Source organism: Abramis brama, assembly GCF_963993115.1.
Source record: "Abramis brama genome assembly, chromosome: 2".
NCBI lineage: Eukaryota > Metazoa > Chordata > Actinopteri > Cypriniformes > Leuciscidae > Abramis > Abramis brama.
The window spans coordinates 59,150,120-59,168,299 of NC_139964.1; the positions used below are offsets into that span (position 1 = coordinate 59,150,120).

The window sequence follows — 18,180 nt, forward strand, 5'->3', positions numbered from 1 at the left end:
TGAAAAAATTGCATACCTTTAATCTCTTTGTTGCTTTTGTAAAAACATATATTTTAAGCTGTAGCTGTGTACGCAGCTCTTCATGTTTTCGTGAGATATTGGCAGCGTGACATTCCTGCTTTCATCTTTCAGAGACTCGTGTAGATTGTGGTGCTCAGCTTTGGGGAAGCTACTTTTCAGAGTCAAGCTAATCTTTTTTAGTGTTCTAAAAGGTTCAGAAAGTAGATAAACACATTGAAGACATTTAAGGGTCATTGTAGATATATAACTTAAAGGGGACATATCATGCCAAATTCACTTTTTTAGCCCTTAAATGCATTTTGTTGTATATTTGGAGTGTTTAGAAGTACAGAAAATATGAAATTATTCTCTTCAGGTGCTTCGTTGATATCTTTATATTCTGTTTTGGTCATATTTTTCAACCTGTTCCGATTTTTCTGTTATCTATGACGTTTTTTGAACTATTACGTCACAGTATTTGCAGCGGAACTGCCAAATAAGGACATTGACTTCCGGCCCACCACTTCGAGCAATCCGCCATTTTTATTTCTCGCTGCAATTTTGTAATCCAAGCTAAAGGATGCAGAAGTTACGAGAGGGTAAGTTAAAATGTTCGGTTGTTGGATGTAGTAACCCACACGTTTCATTACACCGTCTAATGTAGATGAACTGCCGCGCTTGTTACAGGACGCATGTTTAACTGAAAGAACGAGCAGAGAGAGAGAGACCCCCGGTCGCGCGCGCGCTCACTCTCTCTCTTCAGAGCCAGGCGAAAGTGTAAACAAGACATCACCGTCTCCAAACTTGACGCTGTCTTGCTCTCTCTCCCTCGCACATATTAATCAAAATAAATCGACACGGTGGTAAAAGGTCGGAAGACCAAAGTTTCATGTGTAAATACAGTACACACCATTGCAATACATCCATATGAAGACGTTGTTCTGCAGGTTCGTCGTCTTCATTTTCATCTCGCTCCTGCTCCGACTCTGGCTCGAACATGTAAGGCTGGCTGGACAAGTCTTCCGTTGTTGACATTTTGTTAATAACGTGTGAATAAAACGTTTCTGTGCCGCTAGATAATCGTATCTCTGCTATCAAACTACAAAAATGGCCGAACGGGGTGGAGTTGAACCGAGTGTCACCTCTGCAACCTGGAGAGGGGGCGGGGTATGAAGTGTCTCAATTGTATTTAAGGAGACCGCACCAAAACGAGTTGCTCTCAGACGCACATCAGAAAAGGGGTAGAAAAGGGATCTGTGGAGCTATAATAATGAGGAATTCAGACCCAAGCATTGCAGTTCCGCTTTATATAGACTACAAATGTATGATTTATATGTAAAAAGGAACAATTTTAAAGCATGATATGTCTCCTTTAAGTTTATTTTTTGGTAACACTTTAGTTTAGGGTCAAATTCTCACTATTAACTAGTTGCTTATAGCATGCAAATTACTAGGATCTTGGCTGTTTATTAAGCACATATTAATGGCTTATTCTGCATTACCTTATTCTACATCCCATAATCCTACCCAATACATAAACTTAACAACTACCATACTATTAATAAGCAGTAATTAGGAGTTTATTGAGGCAAAAGTCATAGTTAACAATAAGAATTAGTGTGACCAATTTGTATAGCCATATTTATCATTTTTATGAACAATGTGGATCATAATTAGCTGGACAACAGATACATTTACAACAAAAATAATAGCAAGCCTAGAAAATACTCTAATCTGTAACCGAGATAAAAACATATTGCACCATTTTACGAATATTAGAATGATTTCAGAAGGATCATGTGACACTGAAGACTGAAATAATGGCTGCTGAAAATTCTGATTCGCAATCGAAGATATATTAAAATAAAACGCAGTTATTTTATATCGTAATAATATTTCACAATATTACTGTTTTTACTGTATTTTTGTATTAAATAAATGCAGCCTGTATATATGAAAAAACAACAACATCCTAATATGAAACGTATTTACCACAGTACTTTTTTAACCACCACATTCATATACCATGATATTTAAATGGTGCCTTAAGGTACTAGAATGTGACTGGTATGAACGTGTCCTAAAAACATGATATTTGTGGTAGAAAGGTCTCTCCTTTCCTTCTCTCATAGTGTTGAGTGTCCGCTGTGATGTGTCCTGTGGTTAGGGATCAGTGATTCCAGTGGTAACAGGGCGCACAAATAAAATGCGCCTGACCGAGGGGGCAACAATCTGACCAATTACACGGCTTACTGCTCTCACCACGGCAACCCAGACATTAAAAAATGAGCACCGAACCACCTGGCATGGGTCACAGCTCTACCATGATAGATGAGGGAAAATACAAAGCCTGAACAGTTGATTGTTGCCCGTTTTTTTTTTGTCCTTTTCCCTCCTTTTCTCCATGTCCAGGGCAATAGCTACTCAGACAGTGAAGAAAAGAAGAAGAAAAGTGTTCTAGTTGATTTCTGCCTCTAGCGTAACACACACACAAAAAAAAAAGTAAAAAAGAAAAGAAAAACCATCAAAAGAGAGAGCTCAGGAACAAGCGGGAAAAGCAGAGGATTTTGCATAGGCCCCTCTGGGCTTTTTGAGTTGGGTTAGCGATGGCCTCTTAATAAAGGAGGATCTTAGCGAGCTGTGCGTTCGGAAAGAGGAAGAGAGAAAAGGGAAGAAAGGGCGAATAAGAATATGCGATGACAAGGCAAAGGGGAAAAAAACATTGAATTAAAACCATCCCCAGCTCTGTAAAATCGTGCTAATCCTCCAAACGGAGCACGCTAACACCAAGCGTCCCATGTGACTGAGATAAAAACCTCTTTCTCGTCCGTTCTGTAGATTCCCCCACTTACAGAGAACTTAACTCTCTCCATCTCTCCACCGCCTCATGTCAAAAACACCTTTTCAACTGTAATAAGCGCTTCCAGGTTAAAACATGTTCTCATACTTTGGGAAATCTTTCACGGGACACTTTGGTCTTAGCATCTGCATTAAAATGAAATGAGCCATGTCTGCAGTTAGGAGAGGGTTATTAACTCTTATGAAGGAAGGCTGCTGTTGCTAACTTGTATAATGACCTTACGTATTTAGCTGAAATGTGACGCCTCATATGTTTGGACCGTTGTAATGATACACATCGGATGAATTGTTTCAAGCTGTTTTGAAATATGCTGTATAGTTTGTGTGATATGGCTATGCCAGGATTTTGATGCTGTTCTTTTTCCTACATTGAAAGTGTGTGAGGATGTTTGCTGTCAAGCTCCAAAAAGACAAAGCAACACCATAAACCAAAAAGTATAATCCATTTCATTTGTGTGTTATATTCCACATCTTCTGAAGCCATACGATAGCTTTGTGTGATGAACAGAATAAAAAAAAAGCCATATTAAAAACCTTCCCCTAATTCTTATTTGTGTGTCTGCATATTTGAGTAGGCCCGTCGCAACAAGGCAAGCAAACCAAGCAATTGCTTGGTGCCCCGAGCTGGCCAGGGGCCCCAAGACAACGACTGGTTAAGAATAAAATGCAACGACAAACTGTGTGAGCGCCGCTTTGATAGTCAATGCAGTAAAGTGCAATGACACTGTTATCGGGTTCCCCCTCAAGGGGGCCCCTCTCAGTAGTCGCTGACAGCAGCCAGCCAACCACGTGATCTCTGCTGCCGGCAAAATACAAAAATACGACTCGTCTCGCACGCGTGACGCATCACACCTGCTGTGCGTGCTGTACTATTCTGTAGCTTAAGTGCAACATGGAGCTTGAAGAAGCAAAGAAAAAAAATTCAAACAGGAGAATTAACTTTGAGCAAGTTTGGAGGAAAATCGGAGGTATGGAAACATTTTAAACTAGTCGTGGGTGACAACATACGAGTTGGCTTTGTCTCGTGCATTAAATGCGGCACGCTGCTCGCCTATGACAGCAAAAAAAACAAAAAAAAACGGGGACTTCGACGATGAACAAACACATGAAGCAGTCTTGCCATGACAGAAATGATGATAGTAGTCAGCCTCAGCCCTCAATGTCCTCTTTTGTTACTTTTCCGATCCATTCAATTATTTCTGAATAAACAAACAATGCAGTTTACATGCTTCTTCCTTGTGGCATTATTCATTAAGATAATTAATAAATGCACGCACAATTATGAACTTGATAAATGTTACAGATGTGTTTTACTATGCACAAACAAATGCCTTTCAACTTACATGTGCAAAATCAGAATTAAATGAATGTGTTGCAAATTGTATAAAAAGAGAGTCTGTAGCCTATATGTTTTAGCCATTAAATAAGCACATTTAGTGCAAGTTTTGTTTTGAAGAAAGCTTTTCTTTAAAGTGAATTTCGTTTAGTATAAATTGTATCTTAATTTTAATAAATTTTTCATCAACCAATTGCCTGGATTTAATACATAAAAAGCAATATAGCAGACAATATAATCATGACATGGAGGCTTGAAACTCATAAACATTTTGTATTTATGCACAGTATGCAACAGCAGTATTTGCACTGTAAACATTTTTTATTTATATAAAGTGTGGGTGAACTTAAACTGTATGGCTATGCTGTGTGGGTTAGGGGGGCCTCCATGTCCATTTTGCTTGGGGCCCCCAAATTCCTTCAAACGGCCCTGATTAATGGTAATATATTAATTGTAAATATTATTAAATTGTTAATGAATTGTTGTTGTTGTTATACAATTAACGATATTTTCTAATATTTATAATTACTATTAATAATATATTAATTGTAAATATTATTATTATTAACATGTTAATAAGTTGTTAATATATTATTATGATTATTATTTATAATATGCTAATATGTATATATTTATAATTAATAATAATAGTAATTATTATTAATATAAATAAATCATATTTACTAATATTAAAAAAATATATAATTAATATATTATAATAATGATAATAATCATTATAAAAAAGTATTATATTGAATGATTTTAATTAATAATTTCTGATAATATATTGTTAATATTTGTTAATACATAATTATTAATCATTAATATTAATTATAATTTACTCTTATTAATTTGTATAATTAGTAATAATTATTATAAATAATTGATAATTTACTAATATCAACAATATTTATAATTAATATACTAATAATGATAATATTTTTTTATTATATTAATTATAAATATTGGTTCTCTTATTAAGTTCTTGTAATAGAATAATAATATAAAAAGATGTCACATTTGAATATGTACATTTGACGTTTAGGCCACAGCACTACACAGACTCTATACCAGTCAAGTCAGTCACCTTTATTTATATAACGCTTTTTACAATACAGATCGCTTCAAAGCATCGTTACAGTGATAACAGAAAAATAATGCAACAAAGTTTGTTTTGGCTATATAGCAGATCTAGAAGAAAATAGTGTCATTGTCCAGCTTAAGTAAGGTCAGTGTTGATTCATTTCCATTGTAAACATCATTAGTTATTCATTTAGTTCATTTATCTATACAGCAGCTCTGGAGAAAACAGTGACGTTATCATCCTGCTGAGCTCTCATCCAATAGTCTCAGTGCAGTCAAATCAATAACATTGTTGAAAATTAAGGATAATATACTAATATAATATACTAATATGATCATATTATATATCAAAATCATGTAACATGTACTACAGCAGTTTTTACCCAATTTTGGCTTTCTTACTGCAGGCTATCAGATTTCTTACCGTCTGGATATCAATGATCCCAACAAGTTCACCACGGTTGAGGTGGGGTCAAACGCACGTCAGTTCACGGTGACGGGATTGATCCCAGAGTCGGCGTACGTGTTCCAAATCACAGCGCGCACTCAAAAGGGCTGGGGACCCCCGGAGGAGGCCATCGTCATAACCACAGAAAAAAGAGGTACTTTTGAAGGATGGTCTAACAAGTCGAAACCTGTAGCCGGTTTATTGCTGGTCTCTGAAATATCAACATGAGTAAAACTGTTGAAAAACCTGTCTAAAATATACTACCTTCCTAGAACCTTCTGTCTTCGACTTATAGTTTACAGTATAATTTTTTTTAGGAAAAGGCCTTTTAGTGTGAGTAAATGTAAGAATAACTTTTATTTTGTTGCCAATATGAATATTTAACTGAAGCAACTTAGGTTTACTTGATTATCCATACATCATTTTTTAGGATAATCATGTTAAAATATAGGTATCAAATATGAAACATCAGGCTTTTGAGGAACTTTTTTAATTGTACATTCCTCAGTCATCCTTTTAATTGCAGAATGTTTTGACCCTACAATAAAAACTCCAAGTTATCCTATATTTTACTATATGAGCCATCAAAACCTGATGTACTCGATACTCGATGAAATACCCAATCACAAATTTATAACTTATAACTTTTTAAGAATTTTTTTTAATATATTTTGTCTAAAGGTTCAATAAACTGTTAAAAAATTCTGATTATTATTTCATATAATATTATTTCATAGTTGTGTCATCAATTTGTTTATTGTTTAATTGTGGAATCATTTACATAAACAGTGACGAATCAGAAGTGACTATAGCTAATAACTACTCATGTTATTCACTGAAATGCTCATGTTTTGTGCAGTCAATCTGTAAAAGTAGAATATCAGTCCTAAAGCTGATAAAGCATACTGTCAAAACATCACGTGGCCCTTCGGAGCTCACTGCATTTAACCCCGAGTTCATCTGTGACACATGCATACGCCCAGCAGTGACTCATTCCACATGTCCCACAGAGCGTCCGCAGCCCCCTCGTCGACTCACCGTGCCTCAGAAAGGGGTGGAGTCTCATAAGCTTCGTCTTCATTGGAGTGCGGGGGGAGACGGCTCTTCCCCAGTGCGCTACTTCACTCTGCAGACATTAGAGCTGCCGGACGGCCAGTGGAAAACCCACACATCCTCCATTGGTCATAATAACACCTCCTGGGAGGTGGAGAGGTAACACACGCGCACATATCTCTCTCTGATTAGTCATAACTGCCTGTGCGGGCAACGGCTGGTACAAGAACAGTCACTATTTATAGCAAAATGTGCTTTAGTTCTGACAGACAGCACATGAGACATTAAAATACACAGGATGGAGTTACGCTCGAGGTCATTGTTTGAATTTTAGAGTATGCAAACATGGAAATATGGAAATAATTGAATTGTAATTCAACAAGGATATATTTTATGTTGCACAACAAAAAAGTTACAAAACCATTTTTTTGGACATGGTTGCAAGGGTAATGTCATGTTAGTACTTTTGGTTTGGTTTGGTTTGTTTTGCAGGACATGTATCACAACACTACCATGTTTTTTGCTGGTTTGTTCTGGGGGGTTTTCTGTTGCTTTATTTGTTTATTGTTTTGTTTTTTTACATTTATTATTGTAGTACCAGAATTTTATGGACTTATACCATGGTAATTCCATCATTTTTCTTGCCGTTTTTTTCCAGGCATGTACCATGTTTTTGGGTTTTTTTGTTTTTTACATACACCATGGTAGTAACAAGGTGGGTTTTTTGTTTGTTTGTTTGTTATATCATGGTAGTACCATTTGTTTTTCTTTGCTTTTCTCTTACACACCACAATAGTGTTATGTTTTTCAGGGGTAAAGTTACCCATTTACCATGGTAATACCGTGTTTGTTTGGTGTAATTTTTTTGACGTGCCATGGTAGTACCTTTTTTGTGGCTGTACTATGATGCACCATGTTTTCCTGGACATGAACAATGGTAGCAGGTCTATATATATATATATATATATATATATATATATATATATATATATATGCACCATGCCGGTCTCTGAAGTACCATTTATACAGTATACCACAATTATGATAATCTATTGCCAGAAGTACCTACTTTTTGGCGTGTTCGCACTGCAGGAACTGGGAATGATTTTAGTTATAGGAATGTCTTTTGGGAGAACTAAATTAGCTCCTACCTACAGCGTAGGGTCTAACCCAGCACAATAGGAATTACCAGTGACGTAAGTGTACATTGATTGGCTGAACTCATCCCATACGAAACAGTGGCACCCGCCATTTTTAAAAAGCCACGTAAACGCACAGGCTGTGTCCGAAATCGCCTCCTATACCCTTAAATAGGGCACTATTTGAGGGGACAGCCATTTGTAATAGTGTCCAAAACCTATAGTGAACGTTATTGAGTACACTCATTCAATACCACAATGCACCGCATTAAAGAGTGTACAACCGATGTTTGCTAAGTTTTATATGATTATTAAACCACAAAAGCGGCAGCCCTTTCAGCGCAATCAGTGTCCGAATTCACTTGCTCGTTTTCATTCACTCCTTCAAGTGGACTATATTAGTGGAGTAATGCAGGGAATAGTGAATGATTTATAGGGGGCGATTTCGAACACAGCCACAGTTTACATATTCTTATTCACTGAACTATCTCAACGAACATGGAAAACAGAGATAGATGGACCGGCACTGAAATCCAGGCACTTCTCAACCGATCATGGCGTCTTCCATCCTCCAGTTGTTGACGTTTTGTTGTTGAATGCTGCGCTTAAATGCCATTGCTGTCGGTTGACTTGCATCACTTCCGGGTTCCTACTGGTGGTGCAAACGCAACCAGGAAAACGGCCCTAGTATAGCTCCTACATTTGAGTTCCTATAACTACCTGGTGCAAAAGCCCCTATTTAGTACCATGGTATATGTCAAAGTCCCATGGTATTGATACCATCACATTACTCCACAGTACTGCCACTGGGTTAGAGAGTCAGGATGAGACGAAGGGTGAAAATGAAACACCCTCAATTGGACTGAATCAAACAAAGCTCTTCACTCTAAACGAATGACATATACACAAAACATGTAGTACATTTTATATTATAGACATGCAGTGACACTGATGAGACATCATTAAGAATAAAAAGAGAGAGAAATCGATGGACAGAGAGAGTGAGAGACTGCAATTATAATCAGACTGACCATAAGGTGGCCTGATGTCTAATCACACATCCATTCAGCTCCACCCGCTCACTAACCTGTTTTCTGCTCTCCATCCTCCAGTACGGCAATACTAGCTCACATTCTTTCACCCTGCCTTTTCGTTCTTCTCATCATCACCTGTCTGATTCATGCTGTCACCTTCGATCACATCTCTAAATGTCCACTTGCATTAAGGCTAAAGATAAAGTGAGCTGAAGGAATTGCCTCCCTATAACACCATCTTTCTCAACGCATTTTGTAGTGGAACCATGGGAGCATTTCTGCATTCGGTACCACCTGATTACCCACAGCCCACATGCCTGTCCATTTAATTACCCACATATGCCTTTCTCTGACATTCAATGACTCATCATAAGCCATCTTATTACTGAAAAGTAGGCACAGAGGATGAATCTGAAGTGGCATGTATAACCAAAAAAACCTGCATTTGGACAGACTTTTTAATGTGGCACAGAGCTGGCATAAATGTAATTTATTTACCCCAGGAATCACAATCATGGAAAACGAACAATATGTTTGAATTACTACCCTTACTATTTCTGCAGTCTGTGCACTGCATGCCGATTTGAGAATGGCTGGATTAACTACTACATTTGTTAAAATGCAAAACATAGCACTGGGTACTGTATCCCACAATGCAATGCACTTGACTTGACATTTAATTTTACAAGTACTAATGTTGTGATTTTAACATCTCATTCTTGGCTGATTATTTGATTGAACTGATGCTATTTTAACAAAATTGTATTAAAAGTGTTAATTATGATCTGATTTTGATTCAAATTTGAATTGAAATGTTTATAATAATTGTATTGTTGTAACATTATTCATTGTGAAAGAATTATCTTATGTTCACTATCTTATGTTGCATTTGTTTGACCAAAGATATAGTAAAATAGAAATATTTTGAAATATTATTACAAACTTAACTCTTTTTTTCCCCTAATTTAAAAAAAAAGAAGAATTTATTCCTCTGATGACAATGCTGAATTTTCGAATAATATTTTAATTTGTACCAATATCTTAAAAAAACAGACTAGATTAATCATGTTTACAAAATGGAAACTGTAAGATATTTGTAATTTGTAGTGATTACAATTTAGCTCAAAGGAATTATTAATTAATTTATAGGGAATTCAAAAAGAGTCACTTATTACAACCGAGCAAATGACTCGTTCGCGGTTCATTTGAACTGGCTGCAATTATCAACTCTGCAACGGATATAAATATCCGAACTATAGTGAAACACTATATAGTTAGCAAGGTAACTTAGATCAGAAGTTTAAGACATTAAATTTGTAAGCACAATAACACAAGTAATATTTCTCTTTAAAATACAAACAAGACTTTATTGATTATTCTAACACATACAACTAATATCTAACACAGACACACACATTCATACGCGTTGCAGAAAGAAAGAGAGTAAGGAAAGATTAAGTTTTAAGAGTGAGTTTAAGAGTGAGATGATGTAATCCCAAGTTTCTATGCACTTATAAAACACAACCTGAATGAACCATCAATCATTAGTTTAACCCTTTTATCGTTTCCTAGGTTATTAAATCAGTATCAAATACACCAGTTCAGTTTAAGAGTCTGGAGGCAGTACTTGCTTGTCTTTGCTTTTGGGGATTCCCTTTTTGTTGCGTGTAAAGGGTTTTCCCGGTCCGTTCGTTGGCTGGTCTCCGTGCCTGATGTCTGGGTCACGTGGTCAGTCACGTGGCGTGCTGGCGGAATGAAAGTCTTTGTTTGAAGCTGGCTTTGCAGAAGAAACGTGGCTCGAAATCTTGTCGCAAAACTTAACTTAGAACCGAGACTCACAACGGAAAAGAAAGGAAACTAAGAAAAGAAAGGAAATTGAGAAGAGTAGATGATGGCTTGAATGAAGCTGTTTAACCCATGTTCTTCAGATCTTGATTTGGGTTATTTCGTCTGCGCGTTTTACATGGTTACTTGTCTGTCTTAGATCTTCATCTCCCGCTGCATTTTTGGTTCTGCACTGAAACTCTAAACTTTGTTCTGGTGTTAAGATTTTAAACTCAAATGTCCGCCCAGCCTCCTGGATCAGTTCTAACCAATTAGACACTGTCTTTGTTTAGGAGGTGGCGTTTTCTTCACTTCTTATCATAAATCAAGCTTATCTGTGCTCTCCTTACTCTCTAAGCTCTAGCAAAGAGTACAGAGGCCACAGCTAAGACATTATTACTATTATAAGAATCCGAAACATTTTCCACAGATTTCAATCAAGCCATCCTTTGAATTAAGAACATACGATCATATCGATATGAAACACAACACATTTTCATTCAAAAATCTAACAATTATAACAATTACATGAATTGTATGGCATCTAAGCATATCAGATACACCCATCTATTGTAGGAACAATATAGAATCATGTCGTTGCATGATGCTTGATCTATAAGTCCATTGAAAATTGTTCTTGAATGATTTTATTTATGTTATAGGTAAAATCTCAGCTCTGTGGTTTGAAACGATTTTACACCCTGAGGTCTATCAGAGGTCCTTACGGAGGGGGGAGTCTGGAATGTTGTGGGCTCGAGCAGCTTCTGCTGTTATCTTGATCGGGCTGAATTGTGCTATCTCTGAGCCAATCATTCTTTTCCAAGCTATCTTACATTGACCAGTTCTTTCTTTAGTTGGGCTCATCTTCTTTGAAGCTTGCATGGCCATAAAGTTCTTAGCTGGGGGTTTTCGTTGGTCAACGGAGACTGGCTGGCTGGAGCCTTCTTTTATGGCTCTGGGGTTGGTGATTTGGTGTCTGGAATGTTCAGTTCTGTGAGAAATTATGTTTGAACAATTCACCTGGAAGATTCATTTGTGTTTGTTTCGCACTCAATCCTACAAAACCTTAATAAAACCCCAACAGGTTTTTTGTTCTCTTAAATGTTGCTGTTTTGTTGAAATTCTTCTGTTTTGTGAATTGTTCAATTCAAAATGTTCATGAATTGATTAAGAGTTGAATATTACATTGCGAAATTTTCAAACCCTATGCGATAATGTAAAGATCTTTATTGATGTATTCTTGTTTATTTACACTATAGTTTTTATGTTGGTACAGTGCTTTGCTTCAGTTTGGCTTGGTTTCTTTCTCTCTCTGTCACATACACACACACACATATTCTTCATAATTGCATGAACCGAGTGTTTTGAACCAAGAGGATGTTTGTGTTCAAACCATCTCAGAGGAGTAAATGCCTCCAGCTATTAAAACAGAAATGCCACTAACAGTCCTCGTCTTCAACGCCCTAATTATAAACACACACACACACACACACACACATAAACACTCAGAACGACACAAGCACCCTCACAGTCCTGATTCTCAAATCCCTAATTGCGCACTTCACACACATGCACACACACTCTAAGTTTCCCTGATGGCCCACTTTGATATACATTACCCACAAACCTGTATCACCTTCCAAGTTTGAAAAGCATTAACAAATCTGTGCAGTTGGCTAATATTAAACGAATGATAAATGAATAATGATTTGTGATGAGCATAAAAATCTCAAGAGTTCTGTTCAAGGTTGAAGCAGAACTTGAGCAGGGCATTATGGGTTGAGCAGATCTGTCCACTTAACAGATTGGGATGTGTTCTTTTGACTGTATTTATGAGTGCATTTTCTATGATAGGTTACCTACAGTAGCAAGTTCTCCTTTCTCTGATTCTCTCAAAAGAAGTCTAGAAATGTATCACTTATGGTTTCTGTTGGTACATGGTAATGATCGTGTGTGTGTATGTGTGTGTGTTGAAATGTATCTCTTTTCTGTAGGCTGAAGCCGTACACCTCTTACAAATTTAGAATGATGGCCACAAATGATGTGGGAGAAAGCGCCTTCAGCAAAGAAACGGAGCCAGTTACCACTCTGCAGGATGGTAATACTAGATTATGTGTGTTCTGCAAAGTGAATTATAATTTTTTAGAGTGCTTTTTGGACCTGAGTATTTGTGAGAAAATCTGAATTGATTGTGAATTATATGTTTTTGAGAGCTGTTTGATAGATAGATAGATAGATAGATAGATAGATAGATAGATAGATAGATAGATAGATAGATAGATAGATAGATAGATAGATAGATTGACAGACAGACAAAATGGTTAGAACGACAGATAGATAGATAGATAGATAGATAGATAGATAGATAGATAGATAGATTGATAGATTGATTGATTGATTGATAGATAGATAGATAGATAGATAGATAGATAGATAGATAGATAGATAGATAGATAGATTGATTGATTGATTGATTGATTGATTGATTGATTGATTGATTGATTGATTGATTTTGATTGATTGATTGATTGATTGATTGTGTTTGTCTGTGTTTGTTTAGTGCCAGATGAAGCGCCCGTCATTTTGAACGTCAAACCTTCAACCACTACATCTGTGATTGTCCAGTGGCAGGTAAAACATTGTAAAACAATGAGCTAAAACTAGAGACTGCTTTCAAAAACATAAAAAGATCATACCTAGATTACCAACCCCAAACTTTTGTACGGTAGTCTAGCTATATTTATTACTCTTTATACTTTATTCTCAATGGACTTTTTCACTGACCTTGTTGCAACGTATGCATTATGGGATTCCCTTATGGGTAGCATAACGCTTGAACAGTCTTTATGTCGAGAGCATGCCTGTGATGCCTTAAAATGCTCACTTTTTTGCAGTTTTGGAACAGAGCTTTAGCACAAGTAGGTGTCACAATAACTTTTCCTGTCTTTCCATTTATCTGAAGGTTCAGGGGTTCAAATTGTCCAACACGATTTAATAGCAGACTTGTGTGCAAAGTATTCAGCTGGCCCTCTCAATGTTAATTATGTTTGGCAAGCAGGTTCTTAGCCTTACTCTTTACCCTCTAATTAGTTAGCAGTCATTTCACGTACCTCCTCAATCTATTCACACACATACGGATACATTTACAAAGCTGGCCTGTTTTGACCCCATCTTAATTAACTTTGCCTATAACACTGATCACATACTAAATAAGACACGTCCATAATAGAATGGGAGAGTGAGAAGGCATGCTAGAGAGAGTCAGAGTAAGAACAACCAGATCAGGTCTTTACTGACCTGCGGTCTCAGCTAACTTGTCCTCTGTTGATCTGTGCCATCTCCTGGGCTGACGTGCATTGTGCAGTAATTACTTTCTGTCAGCCGGCAGCGGGCTTCATAGATGCGGCCTTCAACATTCTTTCATTAAGTAGCATCACAGGTCATGTGTTAAAAGTAAGGTGAATATTTCCTAGCCTGAGTTAAATGGAGTAATTAGATGGCAGTTTGCTAAACTGGATATGTCTGTCTGCAGCCGCCCGCTGAGGGAACTGTCAATGGGATTCTTGTGGGATATCGCGTGTATTACCGTGAACTTCCACGTGAGGACAACCCAGACGAGCCAAAGACAGCAACCAACCAATCAACAATCAGTCCTGAGCTCAGAGGTTAGTCTGTCTGTCTTTCGTTCTATATCTATCCATCTGTCTGTCATCCTATCTATCTATCTATCTATCTATCTATCTATCTATCTATCTATCTATCTATCTATCTATCTATCTATCTATCTGTCTATCTGTCTGTCTGTCTGTCTGTCTGTCTTTTGATGTCTGTCTTTCTGTCTGTCATCCTATCTATCTATCTGTCTGTCTGTCTGTCTGTCTGTCTTTTGATGTCTGTCTTTCTGTCTGTCATCCTATCTATCTATCTGTCTGTCTATCTATCTTTCTGTCTGTCTGTCTGTCTGTCTGTCTGTCTGTCTTTTGATATGTATGTCTTTCTGTCTGTCATCCTATCTGTCTGTCTGTCTATCTATCTGTCTGTCTGTCTTTTGATATGTCTGTCTGTCTTTCTGTCTGTCATCCTATCTATCTGTCTGTCTGTCGTTTTAGCTGTCTATCATTCTGTCTGTATGTCTCTAGGCGCGTTTCCATTACAGATTTGCGCAAAACGTTTGCGATTTTTTTCTAAATGTCGACAAAAAACTATTGCGAAATGACGCCGTTTCCATGAACCGATGTTATGCGACTAAAACTTAATTTTTTCCTCTCGCGATAAGTTAAATCATTCCAAAAACCATGGCAACGGACATTGGTAGGTTTATGTACTATATCCCAGCCACTGCATTGGCCATTATTATTAATCGAAGGAGATGTATGTGTGTTTTCAAAGCATTAATGGTAAGGAACGACCCTTATTATACTTGTGAGCGGCACATATGAGGTGTTTCTGGGTGTTTCTCCCTCATATCTGCTTCGAGGTCTTGATTGCGGCATTTATTTGAGGTTTAGAATCCATTATTCCTGTAATTCTTTTGTCTTATATGAATTTAATAAAGAACTCTGTCTCGTATTCTGTCCAAACATACCACGTCATCTACGTCAGGTGACCTGTAAATGCGCAAAAACTGTTTCCATTGCAGTTTTGCGAAATATTTCTTTTTCGAAATGCCTGAAAAACCACCTCATGCGAGCGTAAAATCTTTTTTGCGATAAATGGGAGTTTTTGCGAAATTGACGTGTTTCCATTGGGCGTATTTTCAATTCGCAATTTAAATTTGCGCAATTTGTAGGGTAATGGAAACGCGGCTTCTGTCATTCAAGCTATCTATCTGTCTATCTATCTATCTATCTATCTATCTATCTATCTATCTGTCTATCTATCTATCTATCTATCTATCTATCTATCTATCTGTCTGTCTGTCTGTCTGTCTGTCTGTCTTTCTATCTTTTGATAGTCTCTCTCTCTCTTCCATTCACTGCTTGAATTTTGGACTCAAACTGAAATTATTGTTTTGAATTGTATATTTTTGCTTCCAGGTGAAATGTGTTGTTTTCATAATGATGATGCTAATAAAAACAAATGTGATAAATACGTTTTGTCAATGTTGTGTTACTTTCCGTTTCAGATGACTGTTTTGTCTTCTGTTCTCAAATGCATATGTTAAGCAGTGTCCCTTGTGTAATTTCTCTCTTATTCTCTTTTCCTCTCTCTATCTCTCTCTGGGTTTATTTCACTATTCAAACAGCTAAGAGCACTTTTAAGACAGTGAGCAGCCCTTCATTAACAGAATTTGAATTAACGCGTAAGTATTTTTTGATATTATTTTAATTGCTGAGTTGTTTCAATAGTTGTAATCTTTGAAGTGTTAACAGAGTCACATTCAAGCCCGAAGGCTTTCAAACTCCCTGTTCTATCCTCTGATCTCCTCTACCTCCATAACAAACACTTCCCCTAGTCTTTACGCTTTGTTGTTTAGCCTCCGGTCCTGTCATGATCTGCTGTGAGGAAGGGGAAAAATGTAAATCTATTTTGTTCTCCGCCTCATTTCCACACCCTTCTTCTCATATCCACGTCCCTCTTCCGTCGCCTACATTTTAAAAAATTATTTCTCATTTTTTTGGGTCTCTTTCTCCGCGTTTCTCTAAACTAGTACTTCAGCACTCTTCGCACTTTTAAGCCTCCATCTTATTTTTTCTTACATCTCCATTTTCCTCTAATGGTGTTTTTCAGAGCTCAGCAAGTACAGAGGATACACGATTGTCATGACAGCATTTAATGTTGTTGGAGAAAGCCCTTCAAGTGCACCTGTAGAGGTTTTTGTGGGAGAAGCAGGTATGTGTTTATGCCTTATTAGGATCAATCCTATGACTCAGTTCTAAAACTTGAACCACAAACTTGCAAAAAGTCCATGGTAAACACAAAGTGCTTTTTGAAATGTAGTTGTTGTTTGCTGATATGCATCTGATATCTCATTATCTGACCTACATTATATTCAATATTTGGTCTGGTCTGAGCACTTAGCGCTCAGGTAATGTTAACGAGGAGTACATTCACACATGAGTGAGATGAAAATTATATGCAATCATTCCTCAGTCACACAACCTGTTTTATCTGGTTTTATCAACTGTATGGGAAAGAAAAGAGGGACTTGAATCGGCCAGTGTGGACCAATTATCTGCACAAACTATTAGACAACGCAGAGTGGATCCATTTGCGTGACCTATTGATACGCGCCATAGACCAGTTCCCACTATGCAGCGCAAATCAATTTAGCCAGTGATGTGCAGCCTGGGGGGGTACTTATATAAAACATTCAGTAACGTCTTCACTGAAGGTAAACCGACATCAGATATTTGTATAAAATCAGATCTGTGTATTACCTCTGTGTAAATGTAGGCAGAAATTGCTCTATTTATATATTCCCCATATACAAGATCTTTTATGAATGCTGTATGTCAGTGAAATAGAGAAGATATGACCTTCTTTCAGTCTATAGGATGTGTTTGTGTGTTAACATGTATCACAGCACATGTCAAAGCTAATTTAACTGTAAACTCATCTATGTAGAGCAGTATGAAAGCCCATTACCTAAGCTAATTTAAAAAATGAGCCATGTGCACAAATCGGATTAGTGTACACATCTGACCTCTCTGAAAAATCCGAATGAGAGGGATGGCACATCATTAAACACAACGTCCCTCTGGCGTGACTTTAACACACAAAGACAACAAGGCCATCTTAATTACATATCTCTCTTTATAGGAGTGTAGAATGAGCTGAAAAGGGATTTTGACACATACAGCTCAAAGTCACTCACAGACTATGACACCAAGCCCAACTAAACAACAGATCTATGAAATATACAGTATGTTTGTATGGACTGAGGAAGGAGTGTGCTCATACAATGAAATTGCATATATAATTGCATAAGTTTTATAGTATACATTATTAATAAATAATAAAATAATACAAATATACTTGATATATAAATAATACTACAATAATAAATATATAATATGAAAAAAAAATATATATATATATATATTATCCATGCTCACCAAGGCTGCGTTTATTTGAATACAGTAAAAACTGTAGTGTTATGAAATATTATTTGAAATAACTGTAAATGTAATGTAATGTAAATGCCATTACTCCAGTCTTCAGAGTCACATGATTCTTCAGAAATCATTCTAATATGCTGATTTGGTTCTCAAGAAACATTTCTTATCATTATCAATGTTGAAAACAGTTGTGCTGCTTAATATTTTTCTGGAAACAAAACGTGACAGCTGGCCTGTTTACAGAGACATTACGTTTTACACATTTCATGTCAATAAATCACTCATTTCCTTTCAGTTTAGTCACTGTCCATTATGCAACAGAGAAATGTCATCTGACATTTGG

General features: G+C 36.8%; 1 protein-coding gene across 1 annotated transcript in view; it reads left to right on the forward strand.

Annotated features, from left to right (window-relative positions):
* Positions 1 to 18,180, forward strand: part of sdk1b (sidekick cell adhesion molecule 1b) — a gene marked incomplete at its 5' end in the record, with an annotated part of 224,774 nt that overhangs the window by 191,336 nt on the left and 15,258 nt on the right. The window contains 7 exons of the mRNA XM_084091359.1: positions 5,686 to 5,880; positions 6,737 to 6,938; positions 12,771 to 12,874; positions 13,337 to 13,407; positions 14,309 to 14,441; positions 16,022 to 16,078; positions 16,507 to 16,608. Coding sequence (XP_083947485.1) covers positions 5,686 to 5,880; positions 6,737 to 6,938; positions 12,771 to 12,874; positions 13,337 to 13,407; positions 14,309 to 14,441; positions 16,022 to 16,078; positions 16,507 to 16,608 — 864 coding nt within the window. The remainder of the gene's footprint in view (positions 1 to 5,685; positions 5,881 to 6,736; positions 6,939 to 12,770; positions 12,875 to 13,336; positions 13,408 to 14,308; positions 14,442 to 16,021; positions 16,079 to 16,506; positions 16,609 to 18,180) is intronic.